Raw genomic sequence first — 22,693 nt, 5'->3', positions numbered from 1 at the left:
GATTGTCTGTCCCTAGATGACCTCCTCACCTGTGACTCAACCGGTGGATCAAGTAGGGGCTGCTCCGCTGGTCCATCTTCTAAAAGAATTCCCTCGTCCTCTGCACCTTTTTGTACTCCTCCGTCATCAGGAACCACGGGAGGAATAATCGGATCCATGTCCTATAGCTCACCTAAACTAGGCTGGTTCTTCTATGGCTTACCAATGTCTTCTATATACTGATCTTTAAAAAAAACCACATCTCTGCTCCTAACGAGCTTCCTCTCGGTCGGATCCCACAATCTGTAACCGAACTTTTCATCACCGTACCCCAAGAACACACATTGTCTGATCTTCATATCGAGCTTGGACCTCTCGTCCTTTGGTACGTGAATGGATGCCCTGCATCCAAACACCCTAAGATGATTGTACGATGGATCCTGTCCAGTCCACACCTTCTCAGGTACTTCTCCATTCAATGGGGTTGATGGAGACCTGTTTATCAAATACACCGCCGTGTGCATTGCTTCTCCCCAGAACGTCTTGGGCAACTTCGCATGAGATAACATGCATCTGATTCTCTCAACAATGGTACGATTCATTCGCTCAGCCACACCATTATGCTGGGGGGTCTTGGGAACCATCTGTTCATGCCATATACCTAGGGACTTGCAATACTCATAAAAGTCGCCAATGTATTCACCACCATTGTCAGTGCGAATGCACTTCAATGATCTACTTGTCTCTCTCTCGACCATAGCATGAAACAATTTAAACACACCAAAGACCTCGTCCTTGGATTTCAAAGCATAAACTCAAACCCTCCTAGATGTATCATCTATAAAAGTGACAAAATACAATGCCCCACCCAAGGTTTTTGTCCTCATAGGACCACAAACATCAGAATAAACCAAATCTAATGCATGCACTTTATTAACATGAGAAGCAGTTTTAATAAATGAAACTCTATGTTGTTTCCCTGATAAACAATCAATACATTGAGAATTACCCTTCTCTTATTCTAAATTCCTTCCCCTAGTAACCAATGCCTTTATAGAGGAACCCTAGCCATTATCTTTCCTTCTCATCTGTTTCTCATGGAGGGCTGAGATGATAGTTTCTACATTAATGGTATCCCTACTACGTATCGAGGTGTCCACAAGATTCTCATAGAATGGTGAAAGAGAACTCAAGAGGATTACGGCTTGATCATCCTCGTTAATCTTAACCTCCACATTCATCAATTTAAAGAGTAATTTGCCGAAAGTACTTATGTGCTCATTAATGTCAGACCGCTCTATCATCTTAATGTTATACTGATGGATAGTGCTCTTATTTAGAATACTAGAGGGGTAGCAAATCCAACAACACTTAAGACAACTCGTGGGATTGTCCGCAATCACAATCCCTGGTGTCTTGCTATTTTAGAACCTATGGCCAAGGAGGAAAAAAGAGTAGAGGTGGGTCTAAAGTTGGGCTTCCACTTTTCTTCCTCTAAAGGTGATATTGGTGGGAAAAATATGGTTTTTCTATAACAACAACATAACTGTTTCTGTTGTGCAGAAATCTAACCAGCATCTCGATTTACATCTCTATTTTCTATGGCCCACAAATTTTAGATCATTGTGAAAATTAGTCCCTTGGGTTACATGGGATGTCACATCACATAGACGGTTCGGATTAGACTCCCATAATGTATGCAAAGGTGTGCATGTGCACAAGTGTGTAGGTGAGCATGCCTCTCTCTCTCTCTCTATATATATATGTGTGTGTGTGTGTGTGGAAATTAAATGGTACATGAGGTCGACCTCATGGGAACTTTCCATGAGGTTTAGCTATGTGGGCCCTACCGTGATACACGTCAAACATCAACACCATGCATTTGATGGGTTCCCTTTAGGTTATGGGATATCTCAAAAATCAGCCATATACTAAACTCAGGTGGACCATACCATTTAAAATCACGTGAAGACGTGCTTAAAACATATAAAAGCACTTGGTGGGGCCCACTTAAAATTTGGATGCGGCTGAAACTTGGTCCAACCCCTCATCTAAGTGGGACACACATAATGGATGGGCTAGATTTGTGAACCACATCTTGGTGGACCTAAATAATTATTATGAATATTTTAATGGGAGGGTAACCCATCTAAACTTTTGTATGTGGTGTGGCCCACACAAGTCATGGATTAACTTAATTTTTAAGCCCAAGGCCTACCATGGAATGATGCATCTGATTGATGGGGTAGATGTTTGACATTCATCACATGGGGCCCACACAGCTCAACGTCATGGGAAGTTCTCATGAGGTTGACTGCATAGAATGTGTATGTATGTGTGTGTGTGTGTGAAAATGTTCTATGTTGTAGAGCTCATGGGAACTTCCCATCAGGTCGAGCTGTGTGGGCCCCACTGTGATGCGTGTCGGACATCTACCCCATCAATTAGATGCACCATTCCATGGTGGGCCTAGAGCTTAAAAATCAAGTCAATCCCTGACTTGTGTGACTCACACCACATACAAAAGTTGAGAGGGGTTACCCTCCATTAAAACATTCATAATCATTCGTTGGGCCCATCGAGATGTATTTCACAAATCCAGCCCATCCGTTATGTGTGTCCCACTTTGATGAGGGGTCAGACCATCTTTAAGATGCATCCAAATTTCTAGTGGGCCCCACCAAGTGCTTTTATATAATTTAGGCATGTCTTCGCATGATTTTAGATTGTATAGCCCACCTAAGTTCCTTATATAACTGGTTTTTTGAATATCCCATGATTTAAAGGGAACCCATCAAATGCCCAGTGTTGGTAGTCAACACGCATGTTGCCCACCCAGCTCAACTTCCCGGGAAGTTCCCGTGAGCTTGACTAACCCTCTTCCATATATATATATATATATATATATATATATATATATATATATATATATAGCAACTAGTCGGACCGTGACTTTTGGTCCAAACTAGCCGGGCATTTAATGAAAATATTCCCCATTTTATACAGTGCATACACCTGTATTGAGGGATTTTAGAATGCATGTCATAGTTATGTAAACTGGCATATTTGCTAAGATCCATTCATCAGTTAGGATCCACTAAGGAGAACTTATATAGGGACAAAAATTCAGATCCATTCATCTTTCAAGTAGGCCACGCCAACGTAAATGGTGAGAGAGAGAGAGAGAGAGAGAGAGAGTAATGTTAAAAGTATCAAAAACTAGTAAACAGCCTTTAAGATGACAAAACGAATATTTATGTACTGCAACTACACTTTTATCTGAGTGGTAGTATTTCTATTAACGGTTTGGATGGCATATGAACATCATGGTCAGCTATACTTTGGTTTCAACTATGGACATGGCTGTTCCCACTGTTTTGTATGGCTTACCTAAGTTTTGAATATGCCTTATTTTTAGAATCCTATCCTACTGTGGTCTTTTAAAACAGATGGATAGGGTGTATTTTTCACAGACATTTCTATGAACCCACAAAGGCCCATGCAATCCGCTCCCACATGCAAGGTCAAAGCCGCCTGCCAGGTGGGCTCCACATTCTTCCTTGCTCCACTATAAATTTGGGCTGAGCGGTGTCTTTGCGATCACAGCTCAATTTCTCCCTTCGTTATGGTCCTTATGGAGCTGCTATCTGTGAGTTCAAGGTTATTTTGGTCATTTCTTCTCAATGCCACGCTCTTCTTGTGTCTGTCCCAACGGTCTAGATTTGCCCCCGTCCCAGCCAACGAAACCGATCGACTGGCTCTGCTCGCCATCAAGGATCGAATAACCAAAGATCCTTTCAACGCCATGAGCTCGTGGAACCATTCTCTTCATTTCTGCACGTGGCGGGGAGTAACGTGCAGTCTCAGGCATGAGAGGGTCACCGTCCTCAACCTAACGTCCCTCAAACTGGAAGGTTCTATTCCTCCCCAAGTAGGAAATCTTACCTTCCTCAAGGTAATCGACCTCGGAGACAACAGCTTCAGCGGTGAAATCCCACAAGAAATAGGACACCTCTTCCGTCTCCAGCATCTCAATCTCAGTTACAATTCATTTGGAGGAGAAATCCCATCCAATGTCACTTACTGCTCCAACCTCCAACTCCTCAATTTTAATTCCAATGAGCTAGTAGGTGAAATTCCCGTCGAGCTTAGCTCTTTATCGAAGCTCCGTGTGTTATTTCTCGCTCTCAACTATCTCTTCGGAAGCATCCCACCTTGGCTAGGAAACTTTTCATCTCTCACTCATCTTTCTTTAAGAAGAAATTACTTACATGGAAGCATCCCAAGCGATTTAGGTCGCATCCCGAATTTAGAATACCTCCGGATAGCTGAAAATAATCTCTCGGGCACAATCCCTACCACTATTTACAATCTCTCTGGACTATTTCTATTGTCAGTCTCAGCAAATCAACTTCACGGAACCCTTCCGCCCGACCTAGGCCTCCTTCTTCCTAACCTCCGGTACTTCTATGAGTCGAGAAACTGGTTTACCGGACCCATTCCGGTTTCGCTAGCAAATGCTTCTTTCTTGGAAGTGATCTATCTCACCAACAACGATTTTACTGGCGGAGTTCCTATGAATGTCGGGACTCTTCGATATCTTCGTATATTCACTATTGGCGGTAACCGACTTGGAACAGGGGAAGAAGATGAGTTGAAATTCATCGATTCGCTTCCCAACTGTAGCTACTTGGAAAAATTTGGATTTCATAACAACAGTTTCCAAGGCTTGCTGCCCAGTTCCATAGCCAATCTGTCGACCCGACTCAATTGGCTGGCGATTGGATTCAACCATTTGTATGGAAGCATTCCTCCGGGGATTGGGAATCTCGTCAGCTTGAACCAATTGAATCTGGATCATAACAATTTAACGGGTACCATTCCTATCAGTATAGGGAAGCTTCAAAAGCTGCAATATTTAGACTTGTCGGTGAATAGATTTTCTGGGCGAATTCCGTCTTCCTTGGGCAACCTCACTGAAATCAATATACTTTTCTTGCAAGAAAACAGCCTATTGGGAAACATACCTACGAGTCTCGGAAATTGCCAAAAACTGATAGTTTTGAACCTTTCTCAAAATAACCTTGATGGTACAATACCTAAGGAGCTCCTTAGCCTTTCGTCTCTGTCAATTTCTCTCAACTTAGCTAGAAACTTTTTGATCGGGTCCCTACCCATGGAAGTGGGTAGCTTGAAAAATATTGGGGAACTTGATGTTTCAGAGAACAAATTGTCCGGCGAAATTCCTGGTACGCTAGGCGGTTGCCAGAGCTTGGAACGCCTGTACATGGAAGGTAATGCCTTTCAAGGGACCATTCCCCTGTCATTGAACACCCTGAGAGGCCTCGAAGAGTTGGATTTCTCGCGAAATAACTTGAGTGGTCTAATTCCAAAATATCTAGAGAATTTTACTTCTTTACAGAAACTAAATCTTTCTTTCAATGATTTTGAGGGCCAAGTGCCTGTCCAAGGGGTGTTTAAAAATGCAAGTGGGATTTCTGTCACAGGGAACAGTAAACTCTGTGGAGGTATCCCAAAACTAGGCCTACCCAAATGCCTTGTTCTGAGATCCAAATCACGGAGGTTTTTAAGCCTGAAAGTATTCATACCAGTCATCGTTGTTGCTGTTTGTTTGATTTCATTATTGTTGTGCTTCGCTCCTCTTCTTTGGAGAAGAAAATCAAGACAGAAGCATTTGCAAACTTCCTCAGAAGACCGGTACAAGAACGTTTCTTATGCGGAGCTTCTCAAAGCAACTGATGGGTTCTCTTCACACAATTTGATCGGCGTAGGAAGTTATGGTTCTGTTTACAAAGGATGCTTTGTTTCGGATGGCCAAATTATTGCAGTGAAAGTACTCCATCTTCAACGACAAGGAGCTTCTAGGAGCTTCCTTGCAGAATGCGAGGCATTGAGAAATGTCAGGCATCGGAATCTCGTCAAGATCTTAGCATCCTGCTCAAGCATCGATTTTAAGGGCAATGATTTCAAAGCGCTAGTTTTCGAGTACATGCCAAATGGAAGTTTAGAGGAGTGGTTGCATCCAAAAGTCGACGAGGAACATCAACCAAGAACTTTGAACCTTATTCAGAGGTTAAACATAGCCATTGATGTTGCTCATGCTCTGGATTATCTTCATCACCATTGCCAAACGCCCATTTCTCACTGTGATCTCAAGCCAAGTAATGTTCTTCTTGACAATGACATGGTGGCCCATGTAAGTGATTTTGGCATCTCAAGGTTCCTTTCTGTGGCTGTTGATGATAACTCCACAAATAAAACCAACTCCATTGTGGTGAAGGGATCCATTGGGTACGTTGCTCCAGGTAAAAACTCCATCCTTTTTTCTTTTATTCATACTCTCTTCTTCTTCTTTTTTTCCTTTTTCTTTTTTTCTTTTTTCCTTCTTGTTGTATTGTTTCGAAAATTCTAGATAATTTTCAATAGAAAGAAAAACGATCTAACAATAGAAAGAACTTGAAAGTGAAAAAAGAAATAAAATAAAAAAAATTATACCAAATGAGTTTTAGGATGTGCACACAACCCCATTGATGATAAATACTTCTTATACTACATTTTTGGTAACACAATATTATTATAATTCCCTTCATCAATTTACAATGACTAACCAAATTTTCCATGAAACTTTTTTTTTTCCTTTTGTTTGATGGTTGATTTATTTAAGAGAATGTTTAAAATGCCCCTAGTTGTGGAATGGTATGATTTATTTGAGAGAGATTCGTCTGACTAGCTGCATGTGCAAATCGCATCAAAATAGATAGATTAGCTGCCAAATATCAAAAAAATTGCCTGATCTTTATAAAATGCCACCTTTTATATTTACAAAAATAAAATATTTGAATTGTAGAGTATGGTATGGGTGGCAATGTTTCTACGGCGGGTGACGTGTACAGTTTTGGAATTCTTTTATTGGAGATGTTCACGGGAAAAAGGCCCACGGAAGACATGTTTAAGGACGGTTTTTACCTTCATGAATTTGTCAAGATGGCTTTGCCAGATCAAATTCTGGAGATAGCAGATATGCGACTCTTAGAAGAACAAAAAGAAGAACAAGAGCAAGATCAAGAAATAGAGGAAGAAATAGCATTCAGTCATATCAGAAGTCCGGAAGTCAAAAGAGGTAGTGTCTTCAGGTGCTTGGTTTCTTTGTTTGGTATTGGAGTTGCATGTTCTGTTGAATCCCCCAGAGAACGGATGCTGATGAAAGATGTAGTCAATAAAATGCATGTGATGAGAGACATGTTTCTTGGGGCTGGGATCTATAGGGAAGGAAGAAACGAGACCCTTCGCTGATGTGGGGCCCGTTCGTCTTACATCAACGTGGCTGTCATCAGCTCATGTCCAATGGCAATTTGCATATATCGATAAAATTGGATGGCTGAAGACCACTTGTCGAGCATGTAATTGTTACTGATGCGGAGAATGCAATTGGGGACTTTCATATTGGTAATTGTCTTGGACCATGGTCATGTCTGGGAGCAATCTCTTCTTCTTCTTTTTTTCTTTTTTCTTTTTTTCTTTTTTTTCTTTTTTTTTTTTTTTTTTGGGTCATGTAACTACTGGTAACATATTGTGTTGCATGTGTTGCATGTTGACTTCATGTACGATTTTTTGTTCCCCTTCTCATAAGCCCAAATCCATTAGGGTGTGTTTGGATCGCAGGCCCAGAACGTACAATATTGTTTTATGTTAAAATATTGCATTAACATATGTTTGAATCGGATTTGAAATCCGATATACACTCGCCGCCTTAAGTACGTCTCAGAACTGAAACGGATGGGCACACGTCACTGCTCTTATGTCTTCTCATATCGGGCAGTACAACCGACTTCATTGCCTTGCAGACAAGCCTGGAAGAAAAAAATCCCCTCTCCTATGGTGCCTTGAGAGACCATTGCGCAAGTGTATATCTTCTTCCCTCTTCTCCGTTCGTCTGCGATTCTACGAAAGAGGAGATCGTGCCTCTCCATTTCAATCTAGGACGTCAGCCGGGATGTACGCCCGTCTGTCTTTGGCCCAGACGAAGATGCAATCAACTGTGTTGCTGCATCATCGTAAGAAAAATCGATATTCTTTTCCCTTATACCCATCATTCTCACAGAATCTGAAAAAGCAGGTAATGTATTTTCCATCGTCTGTAGTATCTCGGACAAAGTTCGATCACTATTTTTACTTGACAACATGCATTCTATGTCTTCTGAATATACATTCTCTCCATGCACCTTCTGTTGTTTGAGCAGTCAATTAGGGCTATGGAGACAATTCTCTCTTGTACCCTAGAAAGACTCAAAAGTATGTAATACACCTGAGAGACAATATTCTTCACAAGGAAATCTTTATTTTTAAACTGCATATCAAAAGAATATCCGGGAGATGGATTCACCTCCGAACACCTTCGACATGGCTTGTGCATGTCATAGAGTGTGTGAGTAGATGAACTCCATCAACCGAAATTAACTTCATTTCTTGGAGGCCTATAAAAAACACTTCTGTCTTCTATATTCTTCCACGAAATGTAACAGAGAAGAGAGAACTAAGTTCTGAAAATTTTCTGGGTTGCGTCTATAAGATCCAGAGGGTATTTCATTGTCGAAGGTAATATTTCATCTTCTTTCTTACATGATTTAAATTGCACGGATCTCGTTTTCACATATGGCTGATAGGATGTATCTTCCTGCGATTCTCTATATTCATTGTATCCACTGTATTATTTGGAGATGTTCATTTGTTATGATAGATCTTTGAAGGACCAATAACTAATATCACATTTTGTATCCTATATTTGATAAATATACCTTCATCATTTTAACTCTGTACTCAGATGATTGTTCGATATAGTAGTATTTGAAGATGTATCCGGGAGATGTATCATGTGTTATATCTGAGACTTGACTTAAATATGTTGAACTGTTAAATATAATGTACATATTTGATTTCGTCTGAAGAATCCATAGACATTGAAATCAACTCATCTTCTGTGTACCTGAATTCTATTCTGCATTATGATGTTATACTATCATTTGCATTAATAAATAGAAAATCTTGAAAAGGATAACAGGTGACAGACCCTTCTGGCTTATGGGGTCTCATAGTAGTGAATCTAACTATGATTAGTCCTCCAATAGTGAATGAAATGAAAACGAAGTAACAGCTGCATTAACGGTAATTGTAGCGTCTACGTGTGTCATGGGAGCTGCCGAATACTGTCGACATTATTGTATAGAGGCTTTGCCTAGATGTGGTAATATAGAGAGGAATAGATTCATAAATGGAATCATTAAGAAAAGTGATGCTGACTGCCTAGCACAGCTAAGAATGAGTCGGGATAAGTTCTTCGAATTGTGCTATCTATTTAGAGATAGAAATTTACTTTCAGATTTAAAGAGGTGTAGCTTAGAGGAACAGGTGGTATTGTTTCTTCACACTATCGGCCATAATATGCGAAATTGTGTCATTGGTCATCGTTTTTCAAGGTCTGGTGAAACAGTTAGTCGTTATTTTCATAGAGTTCTTGATGTTGTAATTGGACTATATCCCGAATATGTGAAGTTCCTATGTTTACATACTCCGAAAGCAATATTCGATAATCTTATGTGGTCGTCATACTTTCAGGTAAAACAATTCTTATTTCAGAAATAAATTAAATGGAATGTATGCTAAACAGTAATAAATAACCTAAAATGCGTAATAAATTTCTTGTAGGATTGTATCGGGGCACTTGATGGGATTCATATCCATGCATATTTGGCCAAGGAAGCCAACGCCACCTTTCGAAATCGGAAAGGTTTTCTGTCTCAGAATATAATGGCAGCTTGTACGTTTAATATGAAATTTGTATATGTGCTTACGGGTTAGGATGGTTCGGCCTCTAATGCTCGTGTTTTACAAAATGCGTTAACCCGTCGACCAAATTATTTCCTTATTCCTCATGGTAAATACAAATTGTTGTTATTTCCTGTAAAGAGTAAGACAATGGCAAATGTCATATCCTTAATATATATAACTTGGTTTGTGTAAGGAAATGCTATGTGGTTGATGCGGGATATGCGCATTCTCCTGGGTTTATGGCACCCTATCGAGGTGTCAGATATCATTTGAATGAGTATCGTAAAGGACGTAAGCCTGCTAACAAGAAAGAACTCTTTAATTATTGTCATGCACGGCTACAAAATGTCATAGAGCGTTGTTTTGGTCTCTTGAAAGGCCGTTTTCCTATACTACGTGTCGCACCACAGTTCAAGTTTAAAACTCAAGTAAAGATTATTATAGCTTGCTGTGTTATACACAACTTCATTCGTGTGTATGGTGATGATGGCTTTTCAGAGACTATTGAGGATATTGCAGACAATGATGAGGAAATGTCCCATCTCCTGTTGACGTGACTGTGGCCGAAGAAGATTACGCTTTATCTCGCGTGACTGATAAAGCAAGGGAAGATTGGGTGAAAAAGAGGGATGATGTTGTAGATAGGATGTGGAATGATAGTCTCTCTCGGACCCGGCAGTGACGTTAACAATTTTAAGTTTCTGGACATGTATATTATTGTTTTGTATAACAGCAGAATTTCTTTTCTAATCATCTATTTTGGTTTGGGATAGTTGCTAAATTTGTGGTTAAGGTAGTGATGGATCATGCATGGATGTTATGATATATGTGATTAGTATGTTTGGTAACTGGTACTTTTAATATCCTATCATCATCTCTCCATTATGTGAGGACAAATATTTGCAATGTTTCTTAAAATCAGGTTTTCTTATTCCCATCAACTGTTACTAATGCGTAGGTAATATGAATTTCCTACGAAGTTCGTACAAGGGGAAAAGATCTCTGTTGCAATCGAGTTCCCCTATAGGGGATACATGCTCCCCTAAAAAATCTTCTGCAACACTAAGTAAACAATTTGGTAGCCCAAGTAAGAGAAATGACACACCAAGCAAAATTAAGAAAAATACAGGTAATAGGATATCTGGTCGGGTTTAATGGATGGATGATATGGACAATGCACTAGTGGAATAGGTGAATCTCAAAAGAAAGAGTGATATCGGTTTCAAACTTGAGGCCTACAAGGCCACAATAAATGAAATCTCTACTAGATGTGGTGTTTATCTAGAGAACAAACATATCTCAAATCGCTTACGTACATTAAAGAGATTTATTGGGCTATCCAATATATGCTCAACGCTTCTGGGTTTGGCTGGGATAGTCATATGAAAATGGTGATAGCAACTGACGAAGTATGGGATGGGTATATTACGGTAAGTAATAGCTACAACTTTTTTGTAATATATGCCATCAATGAAAATTGCTAAATAGTTGCTAACGAGACTACATTAATGCGGTTTTGCAGTCACATCCATTCGCCGAAAAAGTCTGTGGGAAACATATCGAAAGATTCAGCAATTTGGCTTTCATGTTCGGCAGTGACTGTGCCCATGGCTCATTTGCGAGCACCGCTTATTCGTCACCATTGTCTGGTCGTCGTCGATCTAGAAATGAATTCAATACTGATTTTGAATCCGATGATATTGGGACTGAGACAGTTCACCTTTCCTCTGATTCTGGGGATGACCACGACAATGGTTCAGCCTATCGTGCCATCGATGGATCACAACGGGTACACAGTGATAAAACAGTACCTATAGAGACCTCTAGGGGCTCAAAAAGTACTAACTCAACCGTAACAAGCTATACCCGGCAAAAAAGGGGTAAGCCGAGTGATGTCATCGGTGATAGAATAGGAGAAGTGGCTGAAGCTGTCAAGTCCCTTACTATCACAATGTCTCAGGGCAAAACAATGACTAGACTGCAGCGAGTGTTGGGCATACTTGAAGAAGTTGATGGCCTTAGTCCCGAGGACTAAATACGGGCTGCCTGGTTGATGCAAGATCTTGTTAGCACTGGATATTTCTTGAAGATGGACCATGAGAGGAGAAAGGAGTGGGTATAAAAACTCCTCGAACGTAGTGGCCCAATCTGATAAACATTACTAAGAAAGTTGATGAAACTGAACTTTTTGTTTGTTTTTGTTTGTTTTGTAAAACCGTTATGTTAGAATGGGTTTGGATGGGTGGTGAAGGTGGATTAGATGGGTGATCATTGGAGCACAGATTACTCTGGTTTGTTGTTAATTTGGGATTGTGGTGATGCTGATGGTTGCACCATCAGTAATTTTAATATATATATATATATATATATATATATATATATATATATATATATATATATATATATATATATATATATATATAGGGATTGTGGGATTGTGGTGATGCATAGATGTCACTACAGTTCAGTTGACTTCATATGATATACCAAGCAATGCATGCAGGTTGGTTATAGCACTGACTTGCATTTAAGTCTGTCTGGATCTATAACAAAGATTCTACTTGCTGTTTTGGAGATGTGAGATCTATTACAGAGGTTCTACTTGCTGTTTTGGATATGTTGGTTTATGCAATGTTTCATTCTTCTATATTAGTCAAATGCTATTGTTGATATAATCTTAAATTTGTCTGTCTAGATCTATAACAGAGATTCTACTTGCTGTTTTGGAGATGTGGGATCTATACAGAGATTCTACTTGTTGTTTTGGAGATGTTAGTTTATGCAATGTTTCATTCTTCTATATTAGTCAAATGATATGGTTGATATAATCGTAAATTCGTCTGTTGTTTTTCTGTATCTGATCAGTGCTGGTTTTTAAGACTGATTTTATATCATCAAATTGGAAGTTGTATAAGTCTTCATTCAAGTAAGCAATGTATGTAATATTCTTTTCACAACAACCAGGATTTGAATCCATCCGTCGAATGGGTATTATTATGTCAGTTTGGGTTTAAAGGGTGACTATCAAGTGAGAAAGAGTATGTTTATTTTGTACGTAGAATTTCAATTTGGCTTTCTATTTATAATATTCATTGCATAATTGTCAATAGAGATGTTTTTAGATCTATACTTTCTGAAACAACACAGCTTCATCATTTCAGGCACATCCAAACTGACGGTAATTAGGTTTTTTATAGGTACAAATGGAGAAATACTATGTAGTATTTGTCGGCATGCATCGTGTTGGTGCCCCCCAGAGCATTTGACACCATCCATAGGGTGGTGTCAAGTTTTAGTAGCTCATCCGTGGTCCGTAGCAAGTAACACATGTGGTCTGTGTTACGGACTTTTCGCACTGGGGAGTCCGTTCCTTGAACAAACATTGAATTGAGTATATCCGCTGAATAGATATCCAAGGTCACTCCATACCAAACATTCTACTGATCTATGCTAATAGTCATGAATACAGTGTACAATGTCCGGAGTATACGCAATGTATAGTATTACATCGCAATACAATACTATACGCGTATCCAAACACGCCCTTACAAACGTTTGTAGTTTAAGCTTAAAAGACAAAGGGTTATGAAAAGATGCATACACGCATCTTTGTTGTTGTGTTAATAAGATTTTCTTTCTTTAAAAAATGCCTACACGCACTTCCTCTCTGTTAAGCAGTGCATTTGAGACTATAAAGGCCGTTGCTTATAAAGGATGCTTTGTTCATGATGGTCTAATTGTGCAGTAAAATTTCTCAATCCTCAACGAAAAGGAACTTCCTTGCAAAATGCAAGGCACTGAGAAATGTCAGGCATCGGATTCACATCAAGATCTTAGCATCTTGATCAAGCATTGATATTAAGGGCAATGATTTCAATGCAGGCTATTTTTCCAGGACATACCAAATGGAAGTTTAGAGGACTGGTTGCATCCCAACTTTTAGAGGGAATATTTTTATTTTATTTTTTGGAGCATTAGTCAATTTTACTTGGAGAGTTAGCATGATTACAAGTTGTTCTAAAAAAATAAAAAATAAATAAAATAATCTAAAACTCTAAAAGTAAGAAAATATTAAAAAATAAATCAAAATTACTAAAAATAGTAAATTTTCCTTAAATTTTTATTTTTGAGCGTTTTGTGACCAAACGGAGAGACACAACCCACTTCACCTCGGATGACCCGTTTCAATAAAGATTGATAAGTTATGCGCCTCGTAACGATACCCAGATCAAAAGATATAATCAATTTACGATCCACCTTCTTTTAACCCAACCAAAATGTATATGTACCATGTTTTACATTAATTGTCCAATGATTTTGATGCTGGGTGCTGCTCGATGTGTGGATCCATCCTATTTTCATAGCACTAACCTCGCCAAAGCACAACCCATTTATTAAATGGGCCAAGAATTACAGCCATAATCCAGCTCATACCCACTACGCCCCCACATGCACGCACCCACACCCTTATACGCAGGGGTGGATTTCACCTTATGGGTACTCAAACCCTTGTCTAGGTGTTAGAACTCTTGTAAGTCGACCACCGTGGCACGAGTAAAGACTAAGGAGATCTGACCGCTTGCTTCTTTAGGGTTATGGCGGTTGAATGGGTACACCTATGCTTTACTTTGAGTGGGCCATCCTCATTAAATGATACCAACTGAATTGCTTGATTTTCTGAATATGACCGCTCCATGTGCTATCACCTCGTGGACCATCCCTCCTTAAAGCCCCGAACTTATTGCTTGATTTTTCTGAATATGTCTTGTACATATGCAGACCGGATTGTCTGGTGAACCCAGCACCAGGTAGGTAGGTGACGTATCGATTCTGTGGGGCCAGTGTGATATATTTGTTTTATCAATCCATGCCATCCATCCAGCCTCGTCACAATTTAAACCTTCCTGAAACGAAGGAAAAATACAAATACCAGCTTGATCTAGAACTTCTCTGAATCCGAGAAGTATTCACAGGTAGGCTTTCAATTCCCATCATTCAATCCCATCTTCTAAAAACTATAAACAGCCATTGTTAATTTGAAAAGTTGCACTCCAGTGGTAATAGTACCACCGTAAGTTTGTAATGGTACCAGACGGATGTGGAGCCCACATGAAGAATTCAGGACATCCAATCCATCCATGAGATGTGTGAGATGATGCCACACTCTAGGCATAAAATAGCCTGATGAGACACTCATGTGGAGTGCGGCACAGGGAACAAGATGGGAGAGAACGCCCACCCTTCATGTGTGCGAGGGCTCACCTGAGTTGAAATAGCCTGCAGATTTAATCCAGACCCATGAATGGTCTGAATGCACTGAATTGCATATGCACTGCATGGTACACCACATCTTTCAGGTCTCTATATTTGAAGTACTCCATCCGTGCTACTTTTGGGCTATATATGTCCAAAATGGGGCTATGATTTAGACGGTGTGAATTGATAGGTATGCATTCATTCACACCAACAACTTCAGACGGATGAACCACCATCGTTCCAGAGATGTTGAAAAATGCATGCACGCTATCGATTTTCGTACGGAGATTGCATACTGGGAAACGGATTGGCTACTCCCCCTGCCACCAGCCAATGGGCGATGCTCTGTGGCCCCACCATGACGCATGTGTTTCATCCATGCTGTCCATCTATTTTTCCAAGATCATTTTATAACATGATATCAAAAATGACGTATATCCTAATCTCAAGTGGACCACATTACAGGAAACAGTGTTGAATGAGCGTAGACCATTAAAAACTTTTTGGGGGCTATAAAAGTTTTGGATCAAGCTGATCTTTGTTTATTCTCTTCATCTGGGTCTGTATGACCTAATCAACAGATTTAATGTCAAATAAACGGTACAGTGGGCCTTAGGAGGATTTTAATGGCCGTGGATGTCCAATCACTATTGTTTTCCTAGTAAGGCTGCCCCTATCCATTCTTCTCTCTCTCACCCACCGAACAGCCACCTTCCGCCCACTGTCTGCCCACCGGCACTCTTCCCTCGCTCGCCGTGCCCGGTGCTCTCTCTCACTCCCTGGTTCTCTCTGTCTATCTAGCTGGTTTTCTCTCTAGATTATAAAAAGGCCAGAACCGTATAACTAATCGGGTTTTACCGGTCCAATTCGGGTTCGGTCCAGCTCCGGTTCCAATTTTCCACGAACGGTTCAGTTCCGCTTTCACCTCGAACCAGACCCAACCGACCCGTGTGCACCCCTGGGAAAAATGGATCATGGTAGGGCCACAGCTTTTCCAGCACGACAGCTACTGGCAAGGTCAACATGCAATCCGGGTTGATTTTCAGTTCGTACAAATGATCATTTGTACGGTGTGACCCATTCTGGATAGAGCGTGCCATAAAACTCTCTAATTGGGACGATCATAACCTTTCATTGTAGCTTGCGTGTCCACGTTCAGCCAAGCAAAAGGCCCATAATCAGTAGCTAGAGAACATAATCGGTCCATGATGGAGCCAATCAGACCGTTGATCTGATCACTCAACCATCGACCCCAGTGTATTGCGCCTATACTGGGGTCATGGATCATATAATTCCTCACACGTACAAGATCTGAGACCACCGCCACGTGGACCCACATATCTTTACCCCTGCTTCGCTATAAGTAAGGAGCAGAGCAATGGCTTGGAGAGCACACCCCAACTTACTCCGGAATGGAGCTCCCATCTGTGAGTCCAAGGCTATTTTGCTCATTTCTCCTCCACGCCACGCTCTTCTCGTGTCTGATCCAACGGTCCAGATTTGCCACAGTCTCAACCAACGAAACCGATCGGCTGTCTCTGCTCGCCTTCAAAGGCCGAATAACCAGAGATCCTCTCAACGCCATGAGCTCGTGGAACCATTCTCTTCATTTCTGCAAGTGGCGCGGAATCACGTGCAGTCTCAGGGATCAGCGCGTGACCGTCCTCAACCTAACATCCCTCGAACTGGAAGGTTCTATTCATCCCCAGGTAGGAAACCTCACCTTCCTCAACGTAATCCACCTCGGAGACAACAGCTTCCGCGGCGAAATCCCACAAGAAATAGGAAACCTCTTCCGCCTCCAGCTTCTCAATCTCAGTTACAATTCGTTGGTAGGAAAAATCCCATCCAATCTTACCTACTGTTTGGAACTCCAAGTCATCGAATTAGGCTTTAATGAGCTCGTAGGTGAGATTCCTGTCCAGCTTAGCTCTTTACCGAAGCTCCGTCGGTTGTCTCTTTATGTCAACCATCTCGTCGGAAGAATCCCACCTTCGTTTGGAAACCTTTCATCCCTCACCCGCCTTTCTCTTTCAAGAAATAACTTGGAGGGAAGCATCCCGAGCGATTTAGGCCGAATCCCAAATCTACAATTCCTCCAGATATCTCAAAACGGTCTCTCAGGCACAATCCCTACCGCAATTTACAATCTCTCTTCACTATTTCTATTATCAGTCACGTTGAATCGCCTTCACGGGACGCTTCCGCCCGATTTAGGCCTCCGTCTTCCTAATCTCGGGTTGTTTTATGTGTCGGCAAACCGATTTACCGGTCAGATTCCTGTTTCACTAGCCAATGCTTCATTGCTTCAAGAGCTCTATTTCACCAACAACGATTTTACTGGCGGAGTTCCTATGAATGTCGGGACTCTTCAATATCTTCGTATATTCACCATTGGCGGTAACCGACTTGGAACAGGGGAAGAAGATGAGTTGAAATTCATCGATTCACTTCCCAACTGTAGCAACTTGGAAAAATTTGGATTTCATAACAACAGTTTCCAAGGCTTGCTTCCCAGTTCCATAGCCAATCTGTCGACCCGACTCAATTGGCTGGCGATCGGATTCAACCACTTGTATGGAAGCATCCCTCCAGGGATTGGGAATCTCGTCAGCTTGACCCAACTGAATCTGGATCATAACAATTTCACGGGTACCATTCCTATCAGTATCGGGAAGCTTCAAAAGCTGCAATTTTTAGACTTGTCGGTGAACAGATTTTCTGGGCAAATTCTTCGGCAACCTCACTGAACTGAATGAACTTTACCTGCAAGAAAACAGCCTATTCGGAAATATCCCTTCGAGTCTTGGAAATTACCAAAAACTGATAGTTTTAAACATCTCTCAAAATAATCTTAATGGTTCAATACCCAAACAGCTTGTTAGCCTTTCGTCTCTGTCGAAATCTCTCAACTTAGCTAGAAATTCATTGATTGGGTCCCTGCCCTCAGAAGTGGGTAGCTTGAAAAATCTTCAAGAACTAGATGTTTCGGATAACAAATTGTCCGGTGAAATTCCTGAAACGCTAAGCAGTTGCCAGAGCTTGGAACGCTTGCACATGGAAGGTAATGCCTTTCAAGGGACCATTCCTCTGTCTTTGAACACCTTGAGAGGCCTTACAGAGTTGGATTTCTCGCGAAATAACTTGAGTGGGCGAATTCCAAAATATCTAGAGAGTTTTACTTCTTTGCAGAAACTAAATCTTTCTTTCAATGATTTGGAAGGAGAAGTGCCTATCCAAGGGGTGTTTGAAAATGTCAGTGCGATTTCAGTCATTGGAAACAATCAGCTCTGCGGTGGTATCCCAAAACTAGAACTACCCAAATGCCTTGTTCCAACATCCAAACGGCAAAGGTCTTTAAACCTCCAAGTAATCATACCAGTCATTGTTGCTGCCATGTGTTTGATTTTACTTTCGCTCTGCTTCGCTACTCTTTGTTGGAAAAGAAAATCAAGAAAGAAGCATTTGCACACATCTTCCTCAGAAGACCGGTACACAAACATCTCATATGCGGAGCTTCTTAAAGCAACTGATGGGTTCTCTTCACGCAATCTGATTGGTGTAGGAAGCTATGGTTCTGTTTATAAAGGATACTTCGTTTGGGATGGCCTAACTGTTGCAGTGAAAGTACTCAATCTTCAACAACAAGGAGCTTCTAGGAGCTTCCTCACAGAATGCGAGGCATTGAAAAATGTCAGGCATCGGAATCTCATCAAGGTCTTAGCATCCTGCTCAAGCATCGATTTTAAAGGCAATGATTTCAAAGCGCTAGTTTTGCAGTACATGCCCAATGGAAGTTTGGAGGAGTGGCTGCATCCCAAAACCGATAAGGAAGATCTACCGAGGAGTTTGAACCTTACTCAGAGGTTAAACATAGCCATTGAAGTAGCTTATGCATTGGATTATCTTCATAACTATTGCGAAACGCCCATTTCCCACTGCGATCTCAAGCCCAGTAACATCCTTCTCGATGTTGACATGGTCGCTCATGTGAGTGATTTTGGTATAGCAAGGTTCGTTTACGAGGCTGTTGGTGATCACTTCAGAAATAAAACCAACTCCATTGCTATAAAGGGAACCATTGGTTATGTTGCTCCAGGTAACAATTCCATCCATTTTTATTTCATTCCTTTTCTATTGTTGTGATTCTTTCTTCAAATTCGTTATAATTTCATATAGCTGATACCAAGATAAAGGGCGTAAGAGAGAGAAAGGTCTGAAGTTCAACCAATTGGACCACAGGGTATGGTGAACCTAGCTGATAACTTCTAACTTGAAAAGTGCATGGGACATCCAACCTGTTCAATGGATTGGCTCCACCATGAAGAACACTTTATGGAAAAATCTGCCCCATCCACTGATCAAGTGGACCACACTTAGGTTTTGCTAATTATCAATGGCTATGCACTATTTTCAATGGTGTGGCTCACTTGATGATTGGATACGGCTGATTTTTATATTAGATGATCGCTATGGTATATCCAACGTATTAGGAGGATTGGATGTCACAGTCAGTTAACAAGTTAGAAATAATCTATCGGGTGGACTGTAAAGTGTACTCCAACCAATTGGACGGACCTTCTATATAGAGAGAGAGACATGCTCACCAATGCACGTGAGCACCTTTGCACACGTGTCATGGGTGTCTGAGTGTCTAATCCAAACGGTCCATGTGATGCAGCATCCCATGAAAATTCAAGGTACGAATTTTCATCCTACGTATAACTCTAGTCAACTCTAGTTGACCATAGCAAAGAGAGACGCAAATGAAGCGAGAAAATTATTTTCTTTTTTATGATCCACCAAATTTTTGGATCAAACTAAAAGTTAGGCCCTGGGGTTTCATGAGGTGTCGCATCAGAGGACCGTTTAGATTATGCAAATCACATCACGTGTGTGTGTGTGTGTGTGTGTGTATATATATATATATATAGATGAATGCTAAACTCCGCACCCTTTCATACAAACTCATGCATCATGGGATTCCGCATCATGTGGACCATTCGGATTAGACGCCCATAACACATGTGCAAAGGTGCACACATGCATAGGTGTGCAGGTGAACATGACTATATATATATATATAGCCAAATGCTTAGCTGTTCAGCTGTGCACCATTTCACATGGAACTCGTGAGAACTTTTTTGAGAACTCATCATTCGTGATGTGACTCCAAAATCTGAATGGTCCACGTGAAGCGAAGTCGCATCCCAGGCCCAATATTTTACTTTGATCCAAAACTATGGTGGGCTATGAAGAATGAAAACAGTTTCTTCCTTTATTTGCATATCTCTTTGCCGTGGCCTATCGGAATTTTGGATATGATGAAAATTTGTCCCCTGGGGTTTCATGGGATTCTGCATCACGTGCACCTTCGGATTAAATGCCCATGACATGTGTGCAAAAGTGCACACGTGCGTAGGTGTGCAGGTGAACATGAGTATGTATGTATATATATATATATATATATATATATAGAGAGAGAGAGAGAGAGAGAGAGAGAGAGAGAGAGAAACGCTTAGTTACGCACCGGTTCGAATGCCATTACGACATTCAACTTGTCTAATAGGTTGTCCTTACCGTGAGTACTACCTTTTGGAAAAATTAGCAATAGTTATTAATTGATTGGACCACACTTGTGTTTTTCTATTTATCATGGTTACAAAAATTTTCAAATGTTGCCACCTACTGCATGAGTAAATAGGGCTGATATTTGCACAGGGCAATCCTTATGGTGGATCAACCTATAAGGGTTGGATTTTGCATGCACTTGATAGGTTGAAAGTTGTCACCTGGGTGGATTATAATTAACTTGTGGTCCAACCGTTTGGACTTTCCACTGTAAAATTTTTAAAAAAAAAATTATAAAAATTTTTTAAAAAAATTAAAAAATCTAAAAATACAACTAAGTTGGACAGACCCTTTCTTTTCTTTACATTTTTGGTAATGCAATATTATAATTCCTTAGGGTGAATTTGGTTTTACCAAATCGAGAATTTGGTGCAACCAGGTGCACCCTTAATGAAACTGTGATGACTAAGGGTGTATTTGGTTGCACCAAATATCATGAAATGTCCTGATTTTGAGGAAAGACATCTCACTACGTGAAAAATGGAAAAAAAGGACAGATTTAGAGACGGTTCTGGACCGTCTCTAAAATTGCTTGGTTTAAAGATGCTTTAGAGACGGCCATAAACCGTCTCTAAAATTTTAGACGGCCCCTGACCGTCCTTAATATTGTCTTCAAAATTTCAACGTCCTCAAATCATTTAAGACGGTCATTGACCGTCTTATATGGGTCATCTGAGACGGTCATTGGCCGTCCGCATTAGAGACGGTCTTTCACCGTCTTATATGCTGTCATCTGAGACGGTCATTGGCCGTCTCTATTAGAGACGGTCATAGGCCGTCTTTTACTTGTAATATGAGACTGTCAAAGACCGTCTCTATTAGAGACGGTTCTTAGCCGTCTTATAGCCCTGTCAAAGACTGTCTTTATTAGAGACCGTCAAAGACTCTCTATGGGAGACTGTCAAAGACCGTCTCTATTAGAGACGGTCCTAAACCGTCTTATAGCTCTGTCAAAGACCGTCTCTAATGCTGAGGTCAAAAATTAAGAAGCTTAAAAAAATTATGAATTTCGAAAAAAAAAGTTAAGAAGCTTAGAAAAATAATTAACAATGTTTAAGAAAATTTTAAATTTTGAAAAAAATTAAGAACTTTGAATAATGTTGATAATTTTGAAAAAAAAAAATCGATAAAAAAATGATATTTTAAAAAGAAAATTTAAAAAATTAAACAAAATTGTGAAAAAATTGACAAATTGTAAAAAAATATATATTTTAAAAAAGAAAACTAAATTTTGTAAAAAAAAATGTTAAATTTATTTATAATAAAAATGATATTTAATTAAAAGAGTAAAAAAAAATATATACACTTTGAAAAAAAAGAAGTTAAATTTATATGTGAAAAATAAAATTACTAAATTATTAGGCACATCCACTAATTGAACATTTAATCGTTTTTGGACAATCTAATTAGTTCAAATTGAAGAGTAAATAACTTCAGATGTTTAAATCAAATTTCACTGAAATTGTTGATCAATCTTGCATGCCCATTATCTTTCTCATATGTAGCTTGATTGAGGCGAGTAACTAGTCAAATTGAGAGTATTGATAGTAAAATAGAGTGAATGGACTATACATGTAAAATGGGCCAAATATTCTGGTTAAAATTGTGACCCAACTTACAGACCTCGTGAGAACCTAAGAATTGATGTTAGTAAGTTTTGTGGGCCCCATCATGATGTGTGTCGAACATCAACACCGTGGATTTGATGTGTCCCCTTTAGGTTATGAGATATCTCAAAAATCATCGGTAAACGAAAATCAAGTGGGCCATACCATTTAAAACTATGTGAAGACATCCTAAAAAATATAAAAGCACTTGGTAGGGCCCACATGAGTTTTGGATGCGGTTGAAACTTGGTCTGACCCCTCATCCAAGTGGGACACACATAATGAGTGGGTTGGATATGTGAATCACATTTAGGCAGGCCCAATATATGATTATGAATGTTTAAGGAATCCTTTCTCTACTACATTTAAGTGAG

The 22,693-nt window shown here is 40.1% G+C and overlaps 2 protein-coding genes across 2 annotated transcripts in view; both read left to right on the top strand.

Annotated features, from left to right (window-relative positions):
- Positions 1 to 3,598: 3,598 nt before the first annotated feature.
- LOC131252569 (probable LRR receptor-like serine/threonine-protein kinase At3g47570) overlaps positions 3,599 to 22,693 on the top strand; it is a 35,079-nt gene continuing 15,984 nt past the window's right edge. Inside the window, exons 1-2 of the mRNA XM_058253186.1 lie at positions 3,599 to 6,305; positions 18,647 to 19,180. Of these exons, the coding sequence (XP_058109169.1) occupies positions 3,605 to 6,305; positions 18,647 to 19,180 (3,235 nt within the window). The 5' untranslated portion in view covers positions 3,599 to 3,604. The remainder of the gene's footprint in view (positions 6,306 to 18,646; positions 19,181 to 22,693) is intronic.
- Positions 6,482 to 7,448, top strand: LOC131252570 (putative receptor-like protein kinase At3g47110). The gene has a single exon (XM_058253187.1). It carries the CDS (start codon positions 6,856 to 6,858, stop codon positions 7,291 to 7,293), a length of 438 nt encoding a protein of 145 aa, XP_058109170.1. The 5' UTR covers positions 6,482 to 6,855; the 3' UTR covers positions 7,294 to 7,448.

Source organism: Magnolia sinica, chromosome 8, assembly GCF_029962835.1.
Source record: "Magnolia sinica isolate HGM2019 chromosome 8, MsV1, whole genome shotgun sequence".
NCBI classification, from domain to species: domain Eukaryota; kingdom Viridiplantae; phylum Streptophyta; class Magnoliopsida; order Magnoliales; family Magnoliaceae; genus Magnolia; species Magnolia sinica.
The sequence above is the reverse complement of the archived record's forward strand: the minus strand, read 5'-3'. Positions and strand labels throughout refer to the sequence as shown.